Source organism: Peromyscus californicus, unplaced genomic scaffold (assembly GCF_007827085.1).
Source record: "Peromyscus californicus insignis strain IS unplaced genomic scaffold, ASM782708v3 Scaffold_9__1_contigs__length_137607984, whole genome shotgun sequence".
Lineage (NCBI taxonomy): Eukaryota > Metazoa > Chordata > Mammalia > Rodentia > Cricetidae > Peromyscus > Peromyscus californicus.
In genome coordinates this window covers 82528776-82547410 of record NW_026294617.1, presented here as the reverse complement: position 1 = coordinate 82547410, position 18635 = coordinate 82528776, and the positions used below count along the sequence as shown (strand labels likewise).

Below are 18635 nucleotides of genomic sequence, written 5' to 3'. Positions count from 1 at the left end.
ACAAAACAAAACAAACAAAAACCCACCCCAAATGGTTTTTGACAGTCCATCTTATGTCCCTGTGGTGTAGCTCTCCAAGCCATGACTCAGTGATTACTTACGCAAATACAGGCTACATTTTGTGTTCTTTGACTTAGTGTTTCATAAACAATTGTTTTCCTCACTGTTCTTATTTTTTTTAATGCAAGGTCCCTCTCAATGGTCCCTTCTCATTGGCTTTAATGGGAGTGTGAATGTTGGCTTTAATTTGAGGGCAATTATTAACTTTAGGATAAAACTTCAGGATTATTAACTTTAGGATTAACTTCATAAGTAAGACTTCTGAATCAATATGTATTTTTTTTTCATATGAAGACTTAGTAGATTTTGAAAAGAACCATCAAGAACAATTTTGAAAAGGTATTACTTTATGTGGCCATCAGCAATGTTATAAGTGTATAACAGTATGTCTTTATAATCACCAATTTCATTTTTTGGATGTAGTTTCTTGGTAAAAGAATAGACCACTTGGGATTGTCAGTTCTCTCTTTCCACCATGGGGCTGTTCAGGGAGCAAGTTCATATCAGTAGGCTTGATGGCAAACTCCTTTACCCACTGAGACATTTCACTGGCCCAGATGCAATTTCTTTTCTTTAAAAAAAATTAATTTATCTTTATTTTATGTGTATAGGTGTTTTGCCTGTATGCATGTCTGTGCACTATGTGTGTGCAGTGCCCAGGAGACCATAAGAGGGTGTCAGATCCTCCGGAACTGGAGTTGCAGGTTGTTAGCTCTGTTGTGCCCCTTTATGGAATTTCTTAGGACTCAGAGTGGCAGCATATCTTTGAGACAGTAGAGATAGTCATAAACAGGATGTCCTGAATATAACATTTATGATTTCAAAAATAAACCTATTTTTTTTTCTTCCTCAACTTGGAAAGTTTTCTTTTATAATTAAATCTTCTTTACAATGAATTGAATTCTGCTTACACTGCTCCACATTCCCCTTTGACTTTTACTTAGTTTTAAATGTAAGGCATATTACATGTTTTGAGACAAGGTCTCACTGTGTGGTCCTGGCTGGTCTAGAATTCACTGTGCAGACCAGACCAGGTTGGCCTGGGACTCAGACATCTTCCTGCCTCTGCTTCCCAAGTGATGAGATTAAGGGTATGTGCACTCTACCTCATACTTATTTTTCATACAATTCCAGGTACACCCTTTAAGGTACAATGGAATGTTACTTAGTAAAGATGCTGGTTCAGGATTTCTATAGCAGCCTTTCTGAATGTTGTTATTTATGAATCCATAGTGCACTCGCCAGTCCTAAACTAGTTTTCACTTGTGCATTTATCCTGTTTGAATTCTTGACTATTTTAATGTTGAAACTATGTACAAAGTACTTTCAAGTCATGCATTTATTAGTAGTCTCCATGAAAAAGATTTTATATTCCCATTTTCTGTATTATACAGAAAGGATAATGGTTATTATAAACATTTTGTATATGTATTGTTATATCTAGGACATAAATATCATTATGTGTGTATATACATGGTATGGTAGAATTAGAACTTACCTTGAAATTCTTCTATAAGGTTTCTCTCCACCTCTTCACATCCATTGGTAATGCTTAGGAAATTCATGGTAAGCATCTAAGAGTCCTTAGGGATGGATGGTAGGAAGAATGCTGGTGCTGACATCCAGAACCTGAGTTCTAGTCTACCTTCTGTCACAGCCTAATGCCTTTGAACAAATGTTTAACTGGAGTTCATTTTCTTCACCTTTAAACAAGGGATTAGATGAGGCTGGAGAGATGGCTCAGTGGTTGAGCGCTGACTGCTCTTCCAGAAGACCTGGTTCAGTTCCCAGCACCCACATGGCAGCCCACAACTGGCTGTAACTCCAGAATCGGACACCTTCACACAGACACACATGCAGGCAAAACACCAATGCAAATAAAATAAAAATAAATAAATTATTAAAAACAAAACAAACAAGGAATTAGGCTCTTTATAGTATCCTTCGATATTAAACCCCTGTGAATGAAGCTTACAGTTTTACAATATTTGTATTAAATTGAATCTGAAGTAAAAATAAGTAACTGACTTGGCCACTATTGCATTTATTCCTTTTAGATGATTTTCTGAAGCCTCAGCTAAGGACACATCCTGAAAGCACAGTTGCTCTAAGAGGTGTTAATGTGACTCTGACGTGCACTGCAGTAAGCAGCAGTGATTCTCCCATGTCCACTGTATGGCGCAAGGACAGTGAAATCCTGTATGATGTGGATATCGAGAATTTTGTTCGTTATCGGCAGCAGGCTGGAGAAGCTCTGGAATATACTAGTGTCTTACACCTCTTCAATGTGAACTTCACAGATGAAGGGAAATACCAGTGTATTGTTACTAATCACTTTGGTTCTAATTATTCGCAGAAAGCCAAACTGACTGTGAATGGTAAGGAATTGTACTACTTGACTTTTGGAATACTTAACTTTTTTGCTTATTTATATATTTCTAGAACATATGCCATGACTATCTGGCCTATCTGGCCATGCTGATGAGCAAAAGTACTTGAAGTACTTTTTACATCTGAATTATAAGTCATTTGACCAAGAAAATTAGGTCATGCCCCACATTTGGAGGGAGCTCTTAGTGTTGTTATCTCTTGGTTGTGGTATATGGAAGGGGTGGACTTTTGGATTACCCACCTATACCTACTGTCCTACATTCTTTGTCCTAGGAGATGCTTTTCTTCCATTTCTGTTTCTCTTGAAGACATTCTTTTAATGGTCTGAATTTTCTTTCCAAAACCATAATTCTTTGAAAACTATGAATTTTTTTCTAATATGTTCACTGTGTCCTCTAATACTTGAGAGTATTTTGGACATCTCCAGGGCCAGTGGTCTCTGTAGTTCTCCAGATAGGGCCAGAATCATTTTGAAAAGAAACCCCTCCTAGTGGTTATAAAAAAGTTTTCCAAAGCTTGGTTTATTGTCTAAGAGATTGAGCAACTACAGCGTTTTAGGCTGTGAGCAACCAAAAGATGTACTTGTGCCCTGTTCCTGTTCTTTATTTAATTTCTAGCCTTTTTTTATTTTTTGTTTTTATATTTTATTTTATTATTTTATGTGTATGAGTGGTTTGCCTTCATGTATGTCTGTACCACATGCATGCCTGGTGGCCATGAAGGCCTGAAGACATCATTGGATCTCCTGAAGTAACAGACAGTTGTGAGCTGCCATGTGGGTGCTGGGAATTGAACCTGAGTCCTGCAAGAGCAGTCAGTGCTCTTAACTACTGAGCCAACTCTCCAGCTCTGTACCCAACTCCTGTGTTTCTTCAATGCCATTTTTAAAAGCATAATGAAAATAAAACGAACAAAAAGCCCGTGGTTCTCTTGACCCCTTGTTGGTGTTGGATTGGGAAGCCTCACTTAACTTCCCAAGTGGAAGAGTGATATTAAACATCAAGTGCTGATCTGGATTCAGGAGAGATTTTGGCTTTCTGACTTCTTCCCGTCAGCATGGTCAGATAGGCATGGTGTGTACTCTAGAAATACTGTTACCTACCGTGCTCCACGTGCAGAAGTGCTGGTGAAAAAGGTGCTTTCAGAAGCTGGGCTCGTTGACAGTCTAGATTAGTAGATTTGTCTGCTTGTGCATGCTTTCCTTTTGCCTACTTTCTCTGTAATTTTTTTTGGAACAGAGATGCCCTCTTTTCTGAAAACTCCGATGGATCTAACCATTCGCACGGGTGCCATGGCCAGATTAGAATGTGCGGCAGAGGGGCACCCTGCACCTCAGATTTCCTGGCAGAAAGACGGTGGTACTGACTTTCCTGCAGCCCGGGAAAGACGAATGCATGTCATGCCTGAGGATGATGTCTTCTTCATTGCCAACGTTAAGATAGAAGACATGGGAATCTACAGCTGCATGGCACAGAACATAGCCGGAGGCCTCTCAGCGAATGCCTCCCTCATTGTGTTAGGTATGCTTACTGGGTTAGGACTGCTGTTGTACTGGAGCCTCGGCAAGCTGCTCAGGCCTTGAAAGGCAACAAAAAACAATTTGGAGTGTTTGGTGTGAACTTTTTTTTTTTTTTTTTTTAGGTTTTTTTGTTGTTGTTCTTTTCTTTTTTGTTTTTGTTTTTTGAGACAAGGTTTCTCTGTGTATCCCTAGCTGTCCTGGAACTCACTCTGTAGACCAGGCTGGTCCAGAACTCACAAAGATCTGCCTCCTTCTAACTCTCAAATGCTAGGATTAATGGTGTACACCACTACCATCTGGCTAAAACAAGTTTTTTATGTAACTCGAATTCAAGACAAATTAAGCTGTTCAGGTCTCTGTTTTCTTAGATACTAGAGTTTTGTGGGGTCGTCTCCTCCTCGTTTCCCTCTTGCTCCTCACCATTCTGTAACCCAGGAGAACTCTATAACCCTGGAGAACTTAGTATGTGTTTCAGGTGAGCCACTCTGAGCTGACTGTCAAAAACCTTTATTCAAAAGAAGTGTGTTCACGTGGGCCTGCGGCAGAAGAATCAAGAGTTCTAGGTCAGCTTGGGTTGTATAGTTGAGAACCTGCCTCAGAAACAGCAGAAATCCCTAGCACTAATGACTGGCTCTACTTTCTTTTTGAGATAGGTCTTACTGAGTTGCTGAGGTGGCTGTAAACTTGTAATCCTTTTGCTTTGGCCTCCTAAGTCGAGTGGATGGATTTACAGCCATGTATCACCACGACCAGTTCATATTTAGATTTTTTTTACCCCGAGACAGGCTTTCTCTGTGTAGTTTTGGTGCCTGTCCTGGAGCTCGCTCTGTAGACCTGGCTGGCCTCGAACTCACAGAGATCCACCTGCCTCTGGCTCCCGAGTGCTGGGATTAAAGGCGTGCGCCACCACCGCTCAGTATTCATCATACTTTTAATAGTCTTAGTTCTATAGGATTTAGGAGATGCGTTTCCTAACTTAGTATTTTTAACCTCCTATTAGAGACACCCTCATTTATTAGACCTCTGGAAGACAAGACTGTCACCCGAGGCGAAACGGCAGTATTGCAGTGCATAGCTGGAGGGAGTCCTGCTCCTCGCCTCAACTGGACCAAAGATGATGGACCACTCTTAGTAACAGAACGACACTTCTTTGCTGCAGCCAATCAGCTTCTCATCATTGTAGATGCTGGGTTAGAAGATGCTGGAAAATATACCTGCATTATGTCTAACACTCTTGGGACAGAGCGGGGACATATTTACTTAAACGTCATTTCATCCTCCAATTGTGACTCTTCTCAGAATAGCATTGGACATGAGGATGATGGTTGGACCACAGTTGGCATTGTCATCATTGTGGTGGTCTGCTGTGTGGTGGGCACTTCTTTGATCTGGGTCATTGTAATCTACCACATGAGAAGGAAAAATGAAGACTATAGTATCACAAATACAGGTAAGTGGGACCCAGATGTCACATGGCATAGTCTTAGGAATGTAGGATTTAGTAAAAAATAAAAAGCTGGGAGTGCAGTGATTGATTACTTGATAAGAGATATAAGGAAGTTCTTCTGATAAAATACCCAGCTTCCTTGAGAAAACCTATTTGGGGAAATAGTTTTAAAAATTTGTATATACTATATATACTTCCCCCTAAATTTAGCTCTTAGAATTATATTACAGATACATTTTCTTGTTCTTGTGGAGGTTTTGTTTGCTTGTTTTTTAGATTTTTGAGGTGGGGTTTCTTTGTGTAGCCCTCGCTGTCAGCACTTGTTCTCTAGACCAGCCTGGCCTTAAACTCTGCCTCCAGAGTGCTGGGATTAAAGGCATGTACCACATGCCCAGTTTGTTCTTTTCTTTTGAGAGGATCTCAGTGTATGGCCCTGACTGGCCTGGAACTCACAAACGGGCCTTGAGTTTGCAGTGATCCTCTGTCTCCATCTCCTGTGTGCTGGGAGTACAGGTGTGGTGAACCATGCCTAGCTGAGTTATATTTTGTTTTGTTTTTGCGCTTTCTTTCTTTAGAGCCTAAGGTTCATTCCCGCCATAATTTGTTTTAGGGAAGAGTTGAATCCTTCCTTGTGAGTGAGTAGGTCTTTTACTCCACTCACCCCAGGATCTGCAAGAGAAGGGATCCAGGTAGAGAGATTATGAAAGTGTAGCTATAGGTAAGATTTTAATCTTCAGTGTTTTTTCTTTTGATAACCCCTCACCCCCAGCCCTCTACTGGTAATTCTGGGAGTGAACCCACAGCCTGTACATGTTAGGCAAGCACTTTACCACTGCTGCACCTGTAAACCAAGTCACACTTCTAAAATGAAACTCTGAGAAGAACTTTAGTTAAAAAAAAAATATGCTAAGGGAAGTATGAAGAGCTGTTGGTGTCCCAAGTCCATACCATTTTCCAGACCAGTGTCAAAGTGGAGCACACTTATAAAATTGCCTTCTGAATGTTGACTTCAACTGCCTGAGTTTGAGAGTTACAGATGTCTCTTTACAGAGGAACTTAATTTGCCTGCAGACATTCCCAGCTATCTGTCTTCCCAAGGAACACTGTCGGAACCACAGGAAGGCTACAGCAACTCTGAGGCCGGCAGTCATCAGCAGCTTATGCCTCCCGCCAACGGATACGTACACAAGGGCACCGACGGTAGGCACTCGAGGTTCATAGTGCCAATTTCAGCCTGTTCCAGTGGGTTTGTTGTTCAGTGTAGTTTCACCATTAGCCTGAAGCAAGATTTTAAGATAAAACATTTAGGGCCGGGCGGTGGTGGCGCACGCCTTTAATCCCAGCACTCGGGAGGCAGAGGCAGGCGGATCTCTGTGAGTTTGAGGCCAGCCTGGTCTCCAAAGCGAGTTCCAGGAAAGGCGCAAAGCTACACAGAGAAACCCTGTCTCGAAAAACCAAAAAAAAAAAAAAAAAAAAAAAAAAAGATAAAACATTTAGAACATTTAACTTCATACAAAATGGAAAGAAATTGACTATAAAGTCTTAACCAGAAAAGAAGGCCATCTTACAAAAAGAAACACATTACCCTTTAACAGGGATTGAAGGACACGGCTGAGCCTCCTGGATCTTTGTCATTACAAAAAGAGGATGTTCTTGAAACTCTTTTCAAGTGTTTCTTGCCCTTTTAGAGATGAGCATCCTTTAGATAACATCCAAAGGGCATTTGGTTCTCCTGCTGACTAGTAGATACTTAGTAAAGTTTAAAGGGCAAAATGACTCTCAGCCCATAATGGAGAACTTCAGAGGGCTATAAAATGTCCCGTAGTAAAGTGACTAGAACCTCTTCTTGCCCTTCCCTCGTCATAACCTCACTTCTGTAGAAAGTGACAGACACAGAAAGGTGGATTTGGCTAGGGATAGTGTGAGCAGCTACTGTTGCTTAACTTCTTGACTCATAAAAGTAACATGAGCTTATTTGCTTTCAATTGCTCAAGCCAAGTTGTATTTCAGAGTAGAGGTCCAGACCTGTCTTGGATCCCGTGGTTGGAGTTTAATCTCTCCAGGCTAGACAGAGACAGAGATTTAACATTAGAATTCAAGAGTATGGGCTCTGAAGCCAGAGTGTCTAGGTTTACACTTCAGCTTTCTCTATAAAGTGGAGATGAGAATTCTATCTGCTTCATAGGGATGTTGTGAGGGAAAAAATGAGTTAATTGCATAAAGACCTTGAAATTTCACCTGTTTTATAAAGTAAGTGTACAGTAAATGCTACAACTGTTGAAGAAAGTTATGCCTTAACAGAAAAGCATTTGGGTTCTTTCCCATGTTATTAGGTGGTACCAGTACCCGGGTGATCTGTTCAGATTGTTATGACAATGCCAACATCTACTCGAGGACCCGAGAATACTGTCCGTACACCTATATTGCTGAGGAGGATGTTTTAGACCAGACCCTGTCCAGCCTCATGGTTCAGATGCCCAAAGAGACATTTTTGTCGAATCCTCCCCAAGATGCTACTACTCTGGAGAGTCTGATACCATCAGCAGAGAGAGAGCTGTCTGCCTTTCCCACCAACCATGAGAGGATGAATGAGAAGCTTCCCTTCTCACAGATGAGCAGTGGTAACAGGAGCTTTGAATTTCACTTTCCCTGACCTGCCTTTCTGTTGTATCAGTAGCACACTCATTTCATGGGAAACAAACAAATTAGTATACTAGAGTAATTGCCATTGTTAACTAGTGTCAACTAGAGGTCTTTACTTATCGTCGTTTAAATAATGGAGATTTGAAGGGCTAAACATATGGCATGAGAAACCTAAAATGTTTTGTTTGGTTGTTCTGTCGGGCAAGCCATCTTGGCATCATATCGCCCATGTCAGCAAAACAAAGCTCTTTCTGGACCAATCAGCTGTCACTTCCTCTCAGAGGAAGAACATGGGGAGTGGGACACAGGGCAAAAATTGCAGGGTCACAGACAAAGGTATGGTGTTGCTTCCAGCGACAGTTCTGGCAGCAGTAAACGAGACTGAAGATGTGCTCTGTAAGAGACCAGTTCTCAAGATTTCTCAAGAGGTGTAGGTCAGAGAATAGCACTGTCATTGAAGGCAGCAGTCTCTTAGCTTTACGTTCAGTGTCTTGAAAGAACTGAAGTACGAAACCTCTTTTAACCTGTGGAAGTCTTCATTTGAATCTGTTTTAAGTACAGAGATTGCACAGATGAGACTGCCTTGGATTGTCCATTCTTTGCCTAGGGTATCCTAATTAATTCCACACAGTGTGTGCTAGCATCCCTTAGCATTACCTTAGAACTTGTTAGACATGCAGTTGTGTTAGACTTAGTGAATCTGAATTCAAAGTTTAATAAGGCCCAAAAATTACTTATATGCCTTGTTATTTGTTGTGTGTGTGTGTGTGTGTGTGTGTGTGTGTGTGTGTGTGTGTGTGTGTGTGTGAGTGATGGTGTCATGCTCAAATCCAACACTTAATTCTCCTGCCTTGCCTCTCAAGTGCTGAGGTAACAGGCAAATGCCGGGATTATGGGCATGAACCACCTCACATGGCTTGTATTAAATTGTTTTTGTTTTGTGTGTAACTGTATGCATTCACGTGCGTAGAGACACATGCATGGGGAGACTAAAGGAGAATGTCCATAGAGTCATCCTCCATTGCTTTTGAGCCTAGTTTTTGAGACAGGGTCACTTTTGTAAACCTGGAGATTGCTGTTTAAGCTAGGCTGACTGGCAAGCAAGGTCCTGGGATTCTCTTGTCACTGCTTCTCTGTGCTGGAGTTACAGTCATATATGACCTCGCCTGACCTTTAATGAGTGCTGGGAATTTGAACTCAGGTCTTCTTCCTTTCACAACAAGTCCTCTTACCCATTGAGCCCCTCATTTCCTCAGCCCCCAGATGCATATTAAATTTTGAGAATTCTGCCCTAGTTTACATTCTAGGTGAATTTTGCTTTCATTTATGGGTGTTTGTTTCCAGAATGTTAGACTAACTTTTCCCAAAATATGTCATGTGGTGTGTGTGTGTGTGTACACACGTATCGTCCTTCTACCTCTGTTTTTTCAGTGCTCTGACTACAGGTGTGCATCACCACACCTGGCTCAGAAATGGACATTTTTGAAACCAAAGTACAGATAATCCGATTTACTAATAGTTACGTTAGTTTGCTCTTTCTTTCTTGAGATAAGGTTTCTCTGTGTAGCCTTGGATGTCCTGGAACTCACTCTGTAGACCAGGCTGGCCTCGAACTCACAGAGATCTGCCTGCCTCTGCCTCCCGAGTGCTGGGATTAAAGGCGTGAGCCACCAACGCCTGGCTGAGAATGGTTATTTTTTTTTTTTTTAAATTTATTTATTTATTATGTATACAGAAGAGGGTGCCAGATCTCATTACAGATGGTTGTGAGCCACCATGTGGTTGCTGGGAATTGAACTCAGGACCTCTGGAAGTGCAGTCAGTGCGCTTAACCTCTGAGCCATCTCTCCAGCCCCCGAGAATGGTTATTTTTAAAACTCTTTTTCTTTGGCTTTTTGAGACAAGATTTTGCTAAGGAGCCCTGGCTGGCTTAGAATATGCAATGTAGACCAGGCTAGTCTCAGTTTTGTGGCAATCCTGCCTCTGCCTCCTGAGTGCTGGGACTGTATACTCCCATACCTATCCTTTAACTTCTATGACTTACTTGAGTGTATTGGAGGGATGTACCACAGAGTGCATACCAAGGTCAGAAGACAGATTTGTGGAGTCAGTTCCTGCCTACTTTTATGTGGATTCTGGGGTTTGAACACAAGTCCCTAGCTTGAGTGGCAAGCTTCTTTAACAGCTGAGCCATACAGTAGGTCCACATTCAGCTTTTAAAATGTCTTTAAAGAGGGGCTAGAGCACTGGTTCTCAACCTTCCTAATGCTGTAACCCTTTATGTTGTGGTGACACCCATCCATAATTATTTCGTTGCTCCTTCATAATTAATTTTGCTACTGTTATGAATCACATGTAAATATCCGATATGCAGGCTGTTATTCGACCTCCAAAGGGGTGCAACCCACAGGTTGAGAATCACTGGACTAGAGAGATGGCTCCCTGGTTAACAACACTGGCCACTCTTCCAGAGGACCTAGGTTCAGTTCCCAGCACCCATATGGTGACTCACAACTGCCTGTAACTCCAGTTCCACGAGATTTGATGCCCTCCTCTGACCACAGGCACCAGGCACATGTGGTGCGTAGACACACTGGCAAAACATCCATACATATAAAAATTTAAACATATATTTAAAGAAGTGACAGCTCCACTGAATTAATGATTATTATCTGTGTGTCATGGAACTGTCATTACAATATTCCTTTTCCATGTGTCTAGAATTTTGTACTATATTTTTGTCTCAGTTAGGGTTTTTATTGCTGTGATGAAACACCACGACCAAAGCCAACTTGGTGAGAAAAGGGTTTCTTCTGCTTACAATTGCATATAACAGTTCATCAAAAGCAGTGAGGGCAGGAACTCAAAGCAGGGCAGGGAACCTGGAGGCAGGAGCTGATGCAGAGGCCATGGAGAATACTATTTACTGGCTTGTTCCTTGTGGCTTGTTCAGCCTGATTTTTTTGTCTTAGTGGCTGCACATGAATCTACTCATATTTTATCCTCTGCCACCCACAGCCCCTCAGTCAGCACCCAGCTGCCACTCAGGCTTGGTGGGGCTTCCAGTCCTGTGGCCATGGTTAAGTCTCTATCACTCTGTTTATCAATAAGACTCAGAAGTCAAAGGCTGGGATGAAAACCTACTAGCCAGAGATGCTGAGTAACAACTAGCTGACCTTGCTTTTTGGCTAGAGACACTGCCAGAGACAGTGTCTTCCCTCATCCCAGAACCAAGAGAGCTCAAATTCCAGTCCCTACCCTTTCCTTCCTGTGCATCTTCTCTATCCAAATTGTTGCCTTCTCTATGACCAATTCCCGTTAGCTAGTCACTGACTCGGCCCCCTGATTCAAGGTATAACTTTATCGGGCAGTCTCTGGAGTGTCTGCTTTAAAAAAAAAAAAAATCTATTTAACTTTATTTTTATGTGCATTGGTATGAAGGTGTCAGAGCCTCTGGAACCGGAGTTACAGACAGTTGTGAGCTGCCATGTGGGTGCTGAGAACTGAACTCTGGGTCCTCTGAAGAGCAGCCAGTGCTATTAACTGCTGAGCCATTTCTCCAGCCCCACAGCCTGCTTTTTTTTTTATAGAACCCAGGACCACCACCAAAGGGATGGCATCATCTACAATGGTCTGGGTCCACCCCATCCATCACTAATTAAGAAAATGCTAAATAGGCTTGCCTACAGCCCCATCTTAGAGGTTTTGTTTTGTTTAAGTGTGTTATTGGCACTGGAGAGCTGGCTCAGCTTTTTTTTTTTTCCTTAAGATTTATTTATTATGTATATAGTGTTCTGCTTGCATTTCAGAAGACAGCGTCAGATCTCATTACAGATGGTTGTGAGCCACCATGTGGTTACTGGGAATTGAACTCAGGACCTCTGGAAGAGCAACCAGTGCTCTTAACCTCTGAGCCATCTCTCCAGCTTCAGAGGTATTTTCTTAATTAAGATTTCCTCAAATGACTTCAGCCTGTGTCAAGTTGACATGAAACTAGCCAACACAATTTTCAAAGCAGAAAAGCTACTAAAATAACAGGTGAAAAACAGCAACATGATTTCAGAAATAAGCTTATTAGTTCTGTTGAATATAAAGATTTGGTAGTTTGTGGTTCCAGTTTTTATTTTTAATGTTGGCGTTGTGATCTCAGTGTCCTCATCAAGGATGCTGGGCAACTTTACTTCTTTTTTCTTTTTTGGTTTTTTTATTTTATTTTATTTTATTGGTTTTTCGAGACAGGGTTTCTCTGTGTAGCTTTGTGCCTCTCCTGGAACTCACTTGGTAGCCCAGGCTGGCCTCGAACTCACAGAGATCCGCCTGGCTCTGCCTCCCGAGTGCTGGCATTAAAGGCATGCGCTACCACCGCCTGGCTTTTACTTCTTTTTGGAGATTGGGTTAAAAGGCTGGAGAGATGGCTTAGGGATAAAGAGTATTTGTTGCTCTTAGAACCTGGGTTCAGTTCCCAGCACCGACATGGCAGCTCACCATGATCATCTGTAACTTCAGTTCCAGGAGATCCAGTTCTGTTTTCTGGCCTCTGGGCAGACACACGTGACGCACAAACATATATGTAGGCAAAACACCCACATGCATTTTAAAAGGATATCAGGCTTTCGGGAATTAATTGTGAAATTCCTGTTGTTACTGATGGTATTTCTTATTTCTTATTCTCAGAAATATTCCAGCGGCCGCTGTGGAACATGAACAGAGAACTAGGCCTACTTCCCTTTCCCCAGCCGCCTGTCCTTGACTCACCACAGCTTCAGCGACATGAGGGCCTGGCAGAGAGGGATCCAAACTGCTCTTCCCCTGTGTCCTGCCACAGGTTACATGACCACACTTTCGATTTTAGTAGGACTCGGAACAGTCAAGATGGTAGTGAATGCACATGAAGCCCATTCGGGAGGAAGTCTGAGCAGAAACTCAAGTTAGTTAATTTACTACCTCAGAGTTGAGAAGAACCCCCAAAGTCAGCACTTGCATAACTCTTTGCTTCGAATTATATCTGACCACCCCAAAGTAGCCCTGATGTTTGGGCTTACACCTGTTGAAGAAAAGTTAGTGGCTGACAAATGTACCGCAGAAATGTGTACCGTGTTGAGAGTACACAGCCCTGGGGAAGACGATGTGGGCAAGTATCCTTCCAGATGGCCCCACAGGGATGTGCCCAGGTGTGCGCTGCCGGTCATGAAGAGTGTCGTTGCTGCTTAGCCTGCTGGATTGCCCCAGTCCTCAGAATGGTCATGGGAAAGCATCACTACTTGGACATTCTACTTGGCCTTCCAAGTTAGGAGCAGAGATATCTTCTGAGTTCTCCTAACTCTGACTGGGATTCTCCTGTGGTGTTGAACAGAGAATGGAGGCTGAGGCTTTGATATTCAAGGTCTTCAGCTAGAATCTAAGTTTTGCTGACTGGTACCAGAGCAAAGGCTTTTTGTATTCGTGTGTGTGTGTGTGTGTGTGTGTGTGTGTGTGTGTGTGTGTGTGTGTGTGTGTTTTGTTTTATTTTTATTTTTTGGCTGTGTGTGTGTGGGGGGGTATGTTTTGTCCCTATAACCAGGGATGTCATTGTAAATATATGTGCATTTATAAATAATTTTTCTACTCATTGACCTTGTGTGTTGGCTACAGTGTAAATACTTTTGATATGCCCAAATTATATATATGTCTATCTGGTTACTGTCTGGGCAGCAACTTCTCAAGATCACAGATTTTACATAACTTAGTTTAATGAGGTCTACAAACTCTGTTTAGAGCTCTAAGATTATTTGTTACGAAGCTTATGTAGAGAGGCGGGGTACTTAGTGATTGTGTGCTCACAAACTCAGTCTTGGTGTAATTAACTGCTTGCTTCATGCCTGAAGGTCCATACATCCAATCCCTTGCCATCTGTTTACAAGTGCCAGGTGATAATCTTGTTCTAGCATAAACGTCTAGCTCTTCCAGAGCCCAGCACCCTTGTCGCAGCCCTGTGAGCATAGAAGATTACTTATTTGGGGACTGTCTTCTGTCAGCAAAGTACTTTAATGACAAGGAAACCAAAGATTGTTCTTTTCTATGTTTACTTTGTTTTTAATCTCCTTCATGAATGTAGCATATTAAGAAGGGAAGTGTGCTCTTGGGAGTAGATCCCACGGAAGTTCCTGTACTCTGATTTAGTGTGGTCCTTACTTTATACCAGTTATTACTGAAGCCAAAAAACTTTCTTGAATTTCTGGTAGCAAAAAGCTTTATGTAAACAAAGAATGTTAACACTGATGAAATGTCATGTGCTTTCAGTCTGTCCTTTGTAATACCAGCTTCCTGCTAGATGGCTCTGGACTTTTAAAAGTGTCTGTTTGTAAGTAACTGTATATTTTTAGAATTCCAAACTCACTTAGCTTTTTGTCAGAAAGATGAATTTCTGACTTTTTTCCATGCTTGTCTTAATCTTTAATTTTTCTTCCTCAGATAAAAGTGCTGTTAGCTCTGTTAGCTTTTTTTTTTTTTTTTTTTTTTGGTTTTTCGAGACAGGGTTTCTCTGTGTAGCTTTGCGCCTTTTCCTGGAACTCACTTGGTAGCCCAGGCTGGCCTCGAACTCACAGAGATCCGCCTGGCTCTGCCTCCCGAGTGCTGGGATTAAAGGCGTGCGCCAGCACCGCCCGGCCGCTGTTAGCTTTTTTAACTTTCTTTTTCTTTTTAAAGTGTCATGATGTCTTCATTTCCACTTTGAACCTTTCACATATTGTAGTCTTCTCCTCTCTTTGGATTCTTTCTTCCTTTTGGGCTGTCTTCTAGTTTATAGTGGTCTGACTGGGAATTAGAACCCGGCCCCCTTCCTAGTGCTGCTCCCGCCAGCTGTATATCTGACTCCTGCTGATGGGAAGAGGCTGTCCACCAGCTCTAAGCCGCTCTCCAGCTCCCTCCAGGAACCACGAGGATTGTGCCACTTCAGTAAAGAGCTGCCTTTGTGAACTGTTAGCTAGATCAAGGATGCTGCTGCTTGCTCTAACTTGAACTGTATTTATTTCCCCAATACAGGACTAATGGTCTAAGAAATGCTCAGGGGAGGGGGGGAATGCTCTGCTTTTAAACAATGTCAGTAAACAAAGACTCACGTCTGAATTGAAAAATTGCCTTTTGTCTTCTAGAGCAGCAGTGCTCCAGCACACAGGGGCTCAGAGTGGAGGTGTGCTGCAGCCCATGTGTGGCTGGCCATGCCACTTCTGTAGTCAGTTTAGTGCTCTGTCAGCTGGGATCTGTCGGATAGAAAGCAGGCCCTGACGCAGTCCTCTGGAAATGCTTTATCCAGGACATCACCCCGAAGTTCCAGCAGTGGCCTTTCTGCTGGGGTGTCAGTCTGGTCTGAGGGTTGGTGGGATGTTGGACCTGCCCTCCCAGATATCCCTGGCTTGCTTAAATAACTGTTAAGGAAAAGAGCCTGCCTGCTTCTAGTTAAAATAACAATAGATTCTTAGCCAGGCCGAGGTGGTGCATTCCTTTAATCCTAGCACTCAGGAGGCAGAGGCAGGTGGATCTCTGTGAGTTCGAGGCCAGCCTGGGCTACAGAGTGAGTTCCAGGACAGGCTCCAAAGCTACACAGAAAAACCCTGTCTCCAAAAACAAACAAAAAACCCAAACAAAACTACAATATATTAACTTAGAGAAAGGAATTCCTGAAAAAACTTCTTTGCACAGGTTTGACCAAGCAGTCTCTACCCTCCAATAGTGATAGAATTGGTGTCTCCTCAGCGCTTCCTCCAGGCTGGACAGGGTTCACCTAGGACTAAGTTAATCAGGGACATTGCAGAGCAAGGGAAACTGAAATCCTCAGAGAAGTAGTCCATCCCCCAGCCAGTTCCTACTTCATTTTTGTGGGACAATGTAAGTTCTCTTAATTTGTTGGTGCCCCTCTTGAGCTGATTCTACACACGGAGGCTTATTCATAATTATAAATCCCCAGCTTTAGCTTGGCTTGTTGCTAGCCAGCTTTTCTTAACTTTAAATTATCCCTTCTATCTTTGGTCTCTGGGCTTTTACCTTTCTCTATTTCTATGTACCTTTCTTTCTTACCCTGTTACTGGTTGTGCAGCTGGGCGGCTGGCCCCTGATTTCCTCCTTTTCCTCCTCCTCTTTCTCCTCCTCTTCCTTGTCTCTTGTTCTTTCTTTTTCTCCCAGATTTCTCCTTCTACTTATCCTCTCTGCCTGCCAGCCCCACCCTTCCTTTCTCCTGCCTTGCTATTGGCCGTTCAGCTCTTTATTAGACCATCAGGTTTTTCAGAAAGGAAAAGAAGTAACACAGCTTCACAGAGTTAAACAAATGCAACATAAAAGAATGCAACACATCTTTGCATCATTAAACAAATGTTCCACAGCATAAACAAATGTAACACATGTTAAAATGCTTTTCTACAACAGGGAACTTTCACTCTTAGTTGGCTGTACATTGCCCAGGGAGGGGTCGTAAAGGACCTGCCCAGGGAGGGGTCGTAAAGGACCATTAGTCTGCATCAAGCAGTTTCAGCACTGTCAACCTGTGAAAAGGGGGACATGGTAGAAGTCTTTATTTACATCTTGTTGTAGGAAACAACAGATACCGTCTCCAGAGAGGTATAGAGTACCTGTCTTAGTCTAATAATGACACTTCTCTGGTAATGGAAATAGTCTGCCTTTAGGGGGGAGGTTTGTGCAGACACTAATTGCTAGTCATGCTGAAGAGAGTTCTTCGATGGTGTGGAACACGGGCAGTGTCACTGTAACATCTCTATTGTTATCATTAGCTTGAGAGTTTGTCCTTTGATCTTTGTGTTGGTTTAGTGCACTTCAGATTTTTTTTCTAAAACTAAGCCATTTGGGACTTTGGTTAACAAAAGAATCTGATCTGTGTTCACAGGTAAAAACATGAAATGATGGCATTATTTTTCTGAAAAAAAAACCTATACTTTCTACACAAGTGCCATTACTCTAACAAAAATTTAAGCCTGTGTTGTATTATAACTCTTTACTCTGATTTTTGAAAAATATTACTAATTTTTAAAGCCCCCACTGGCCTTGAACTCTCAGTCTCCTGCCGCCTCCTCTGAAATGTGGGGGCGATAGGTATGTCTGACTTGATTAATTTTTATTCTTGCCTATGGAGCCCAACTGGAGTGGAGTTGTTATTGCAGTGTTCAGTTTTATAATGTTTTACCCAAGTATAAGAGGATGGCCCTTTCTCATTATTGGATACCACTGACATGCTACAGGGGTAAGGAGTATCAGGTAAGTGTGTCTGTTTCCCCGGTGCTGGGCTTTGAAACTTCAACTCTGTGAATGTCAGCTGCATGTTCTCCCACTGAGCTCAGACCCCATATTTGTTGTTCTCTTAGACATATTCCATCTTTGGGCCTTTTTTGTTTTTGTGTTGGCAGTCCTGGGGATTGAATCTATAGGCTCCTATGTACCAGACAAATGCTCTACCTCTGAGCTGCTGCCTCAGTTGGCATGTTGGTTTGCTGCAGAGTAATGGGTGGTTATAAAAACAATGGGACCATAAATGGCTGAGCTGGGTTTTTTTTCTGTTAGGTGCTCTCTGCCAGTCCAGTCTGGCGGTGTTCTGCCACCTCCCTTTCTACTTTAAACTTTTTGTTTGGAACATGATCTAAATATATAGCACTTTGCCTGGATTTTCTTTTTCTTTTGTTCTTTTTGGACATTAGTTCATTGACAGAAGTACCAAGTTTCTGAATTAGGGATGCATTAGGAATTGTACTTAGAACATCTGAAAACCCAAGAACCACTTGTAGGCTTTGTGAAAAGGTGGGAGGGGAAGGAGAGGTTGGTGTATGGTATCCTAGGAATCAGACCCAGGCAAGCACTCTCCCAGCCAGTGTGCTTTAAGTTACGAATTGGATCCACTCCCTCTTGGTGCAAACATTATTTCTTGGTAATCATCACGAGGTGGGTGGTGTGAGGGTGAAGAGCAGCTTGACTTGTTTGCGCCTATTGTTGGATGTGAAGTGATCTTGTCGAGACTGTAACTGTTTTCAATGAGAAGCTGATCTTCAGGTGGCCAAGTGCCCTTGAAATACGTCCTGGCTGCTGGAGATGGCCTCTTCACCCACGGAGTGACTTCTCCCTGCTGGCCTCTCTTCTCTTTCCCATTAGAGGATGTCGGGCTGAGCAGCCCTGGTGTAAGACACTTCCAAAGAGATCCAAGCCACGTTGTTCAGTGTGGCTGTTTCCTGGTATCGATTATATTTTCTCACATAAGAATGTATATTTTATAGAGCATGTGTTCGTCCTGTCTACTGTAATGTCAATAAAGCAAAAACATGATTCTCTGGTCTTGCCTAAAGTATAGGAATGAATAGTGTGTTTTGTTTGGGGCCTTTTGAGGGGAGTTTTTGAATAGTTAAACAAGTTAAATGAAATTGCTTTTCCCTTGTTCTCACCAAGTCCTACTTTCTGTGCCTGGTGCTGGTAGCACCCTGGAACTGAGCTGTGCGGGACAGGCACTGTGTGCTCTCCTGCTTGTCCCTCTAGAGGTCCTCTGTGGTGCTAGGTGCTGGGAGACAAATGGGTTTGAGAGTCATGAAGAGTTCTCTGCAAGGAGAG

The 18635-nt window shown here is 42.5% G+C and overlaps 1 protein-coding gene across 4 annotated transcripts in view; it reads left to right on the top strand.

The window, feature by feature from the left end:
• Lrig2 (leucine rich repeats and immunoglobulin like domains 2) overlaps nt 1–18356 on the top strand; it is a 61947-nt gene extending 43591 nt beyond the window's left edge. The window contains exons 13-19 of one of the 4 annotated variants that reach the window (XR_008216304.1): nt 2118–2438; nt 3690–3971; nt 4971–5420; nt 6468–6617; nt 7751–8038; nt 11870–11994; nt 12735–12847. Coding sequence is in view for 3 of the 4 variants with exons in the window: in XM_052730269.1 (XP_052586229.1) it covers nt 2118–2438; nt 3690–3971; nt 4971–5420; nt 6468–6617; nt 7751–8038; nt 12735–12952 (1709 nt within the window). In the remaining variant the exon portion in view is untranslated. Of the gene's footprint in view, nt 1–2117; nt 2439–3689; nt 3972–4970; nt 5421–6467; nt 6618–7750; nt 8039–11869; nt 11995–12734 lie in introns of all 4 variants that reach the window. The other 3 variants (XM_052730271.1, XM_052730270.1, XM_052730269.1) reach the window with 3 other exon arrangements.
• The last annotated feature ends 279 nt before the right edge of the window (nt 18357–18635 follow it).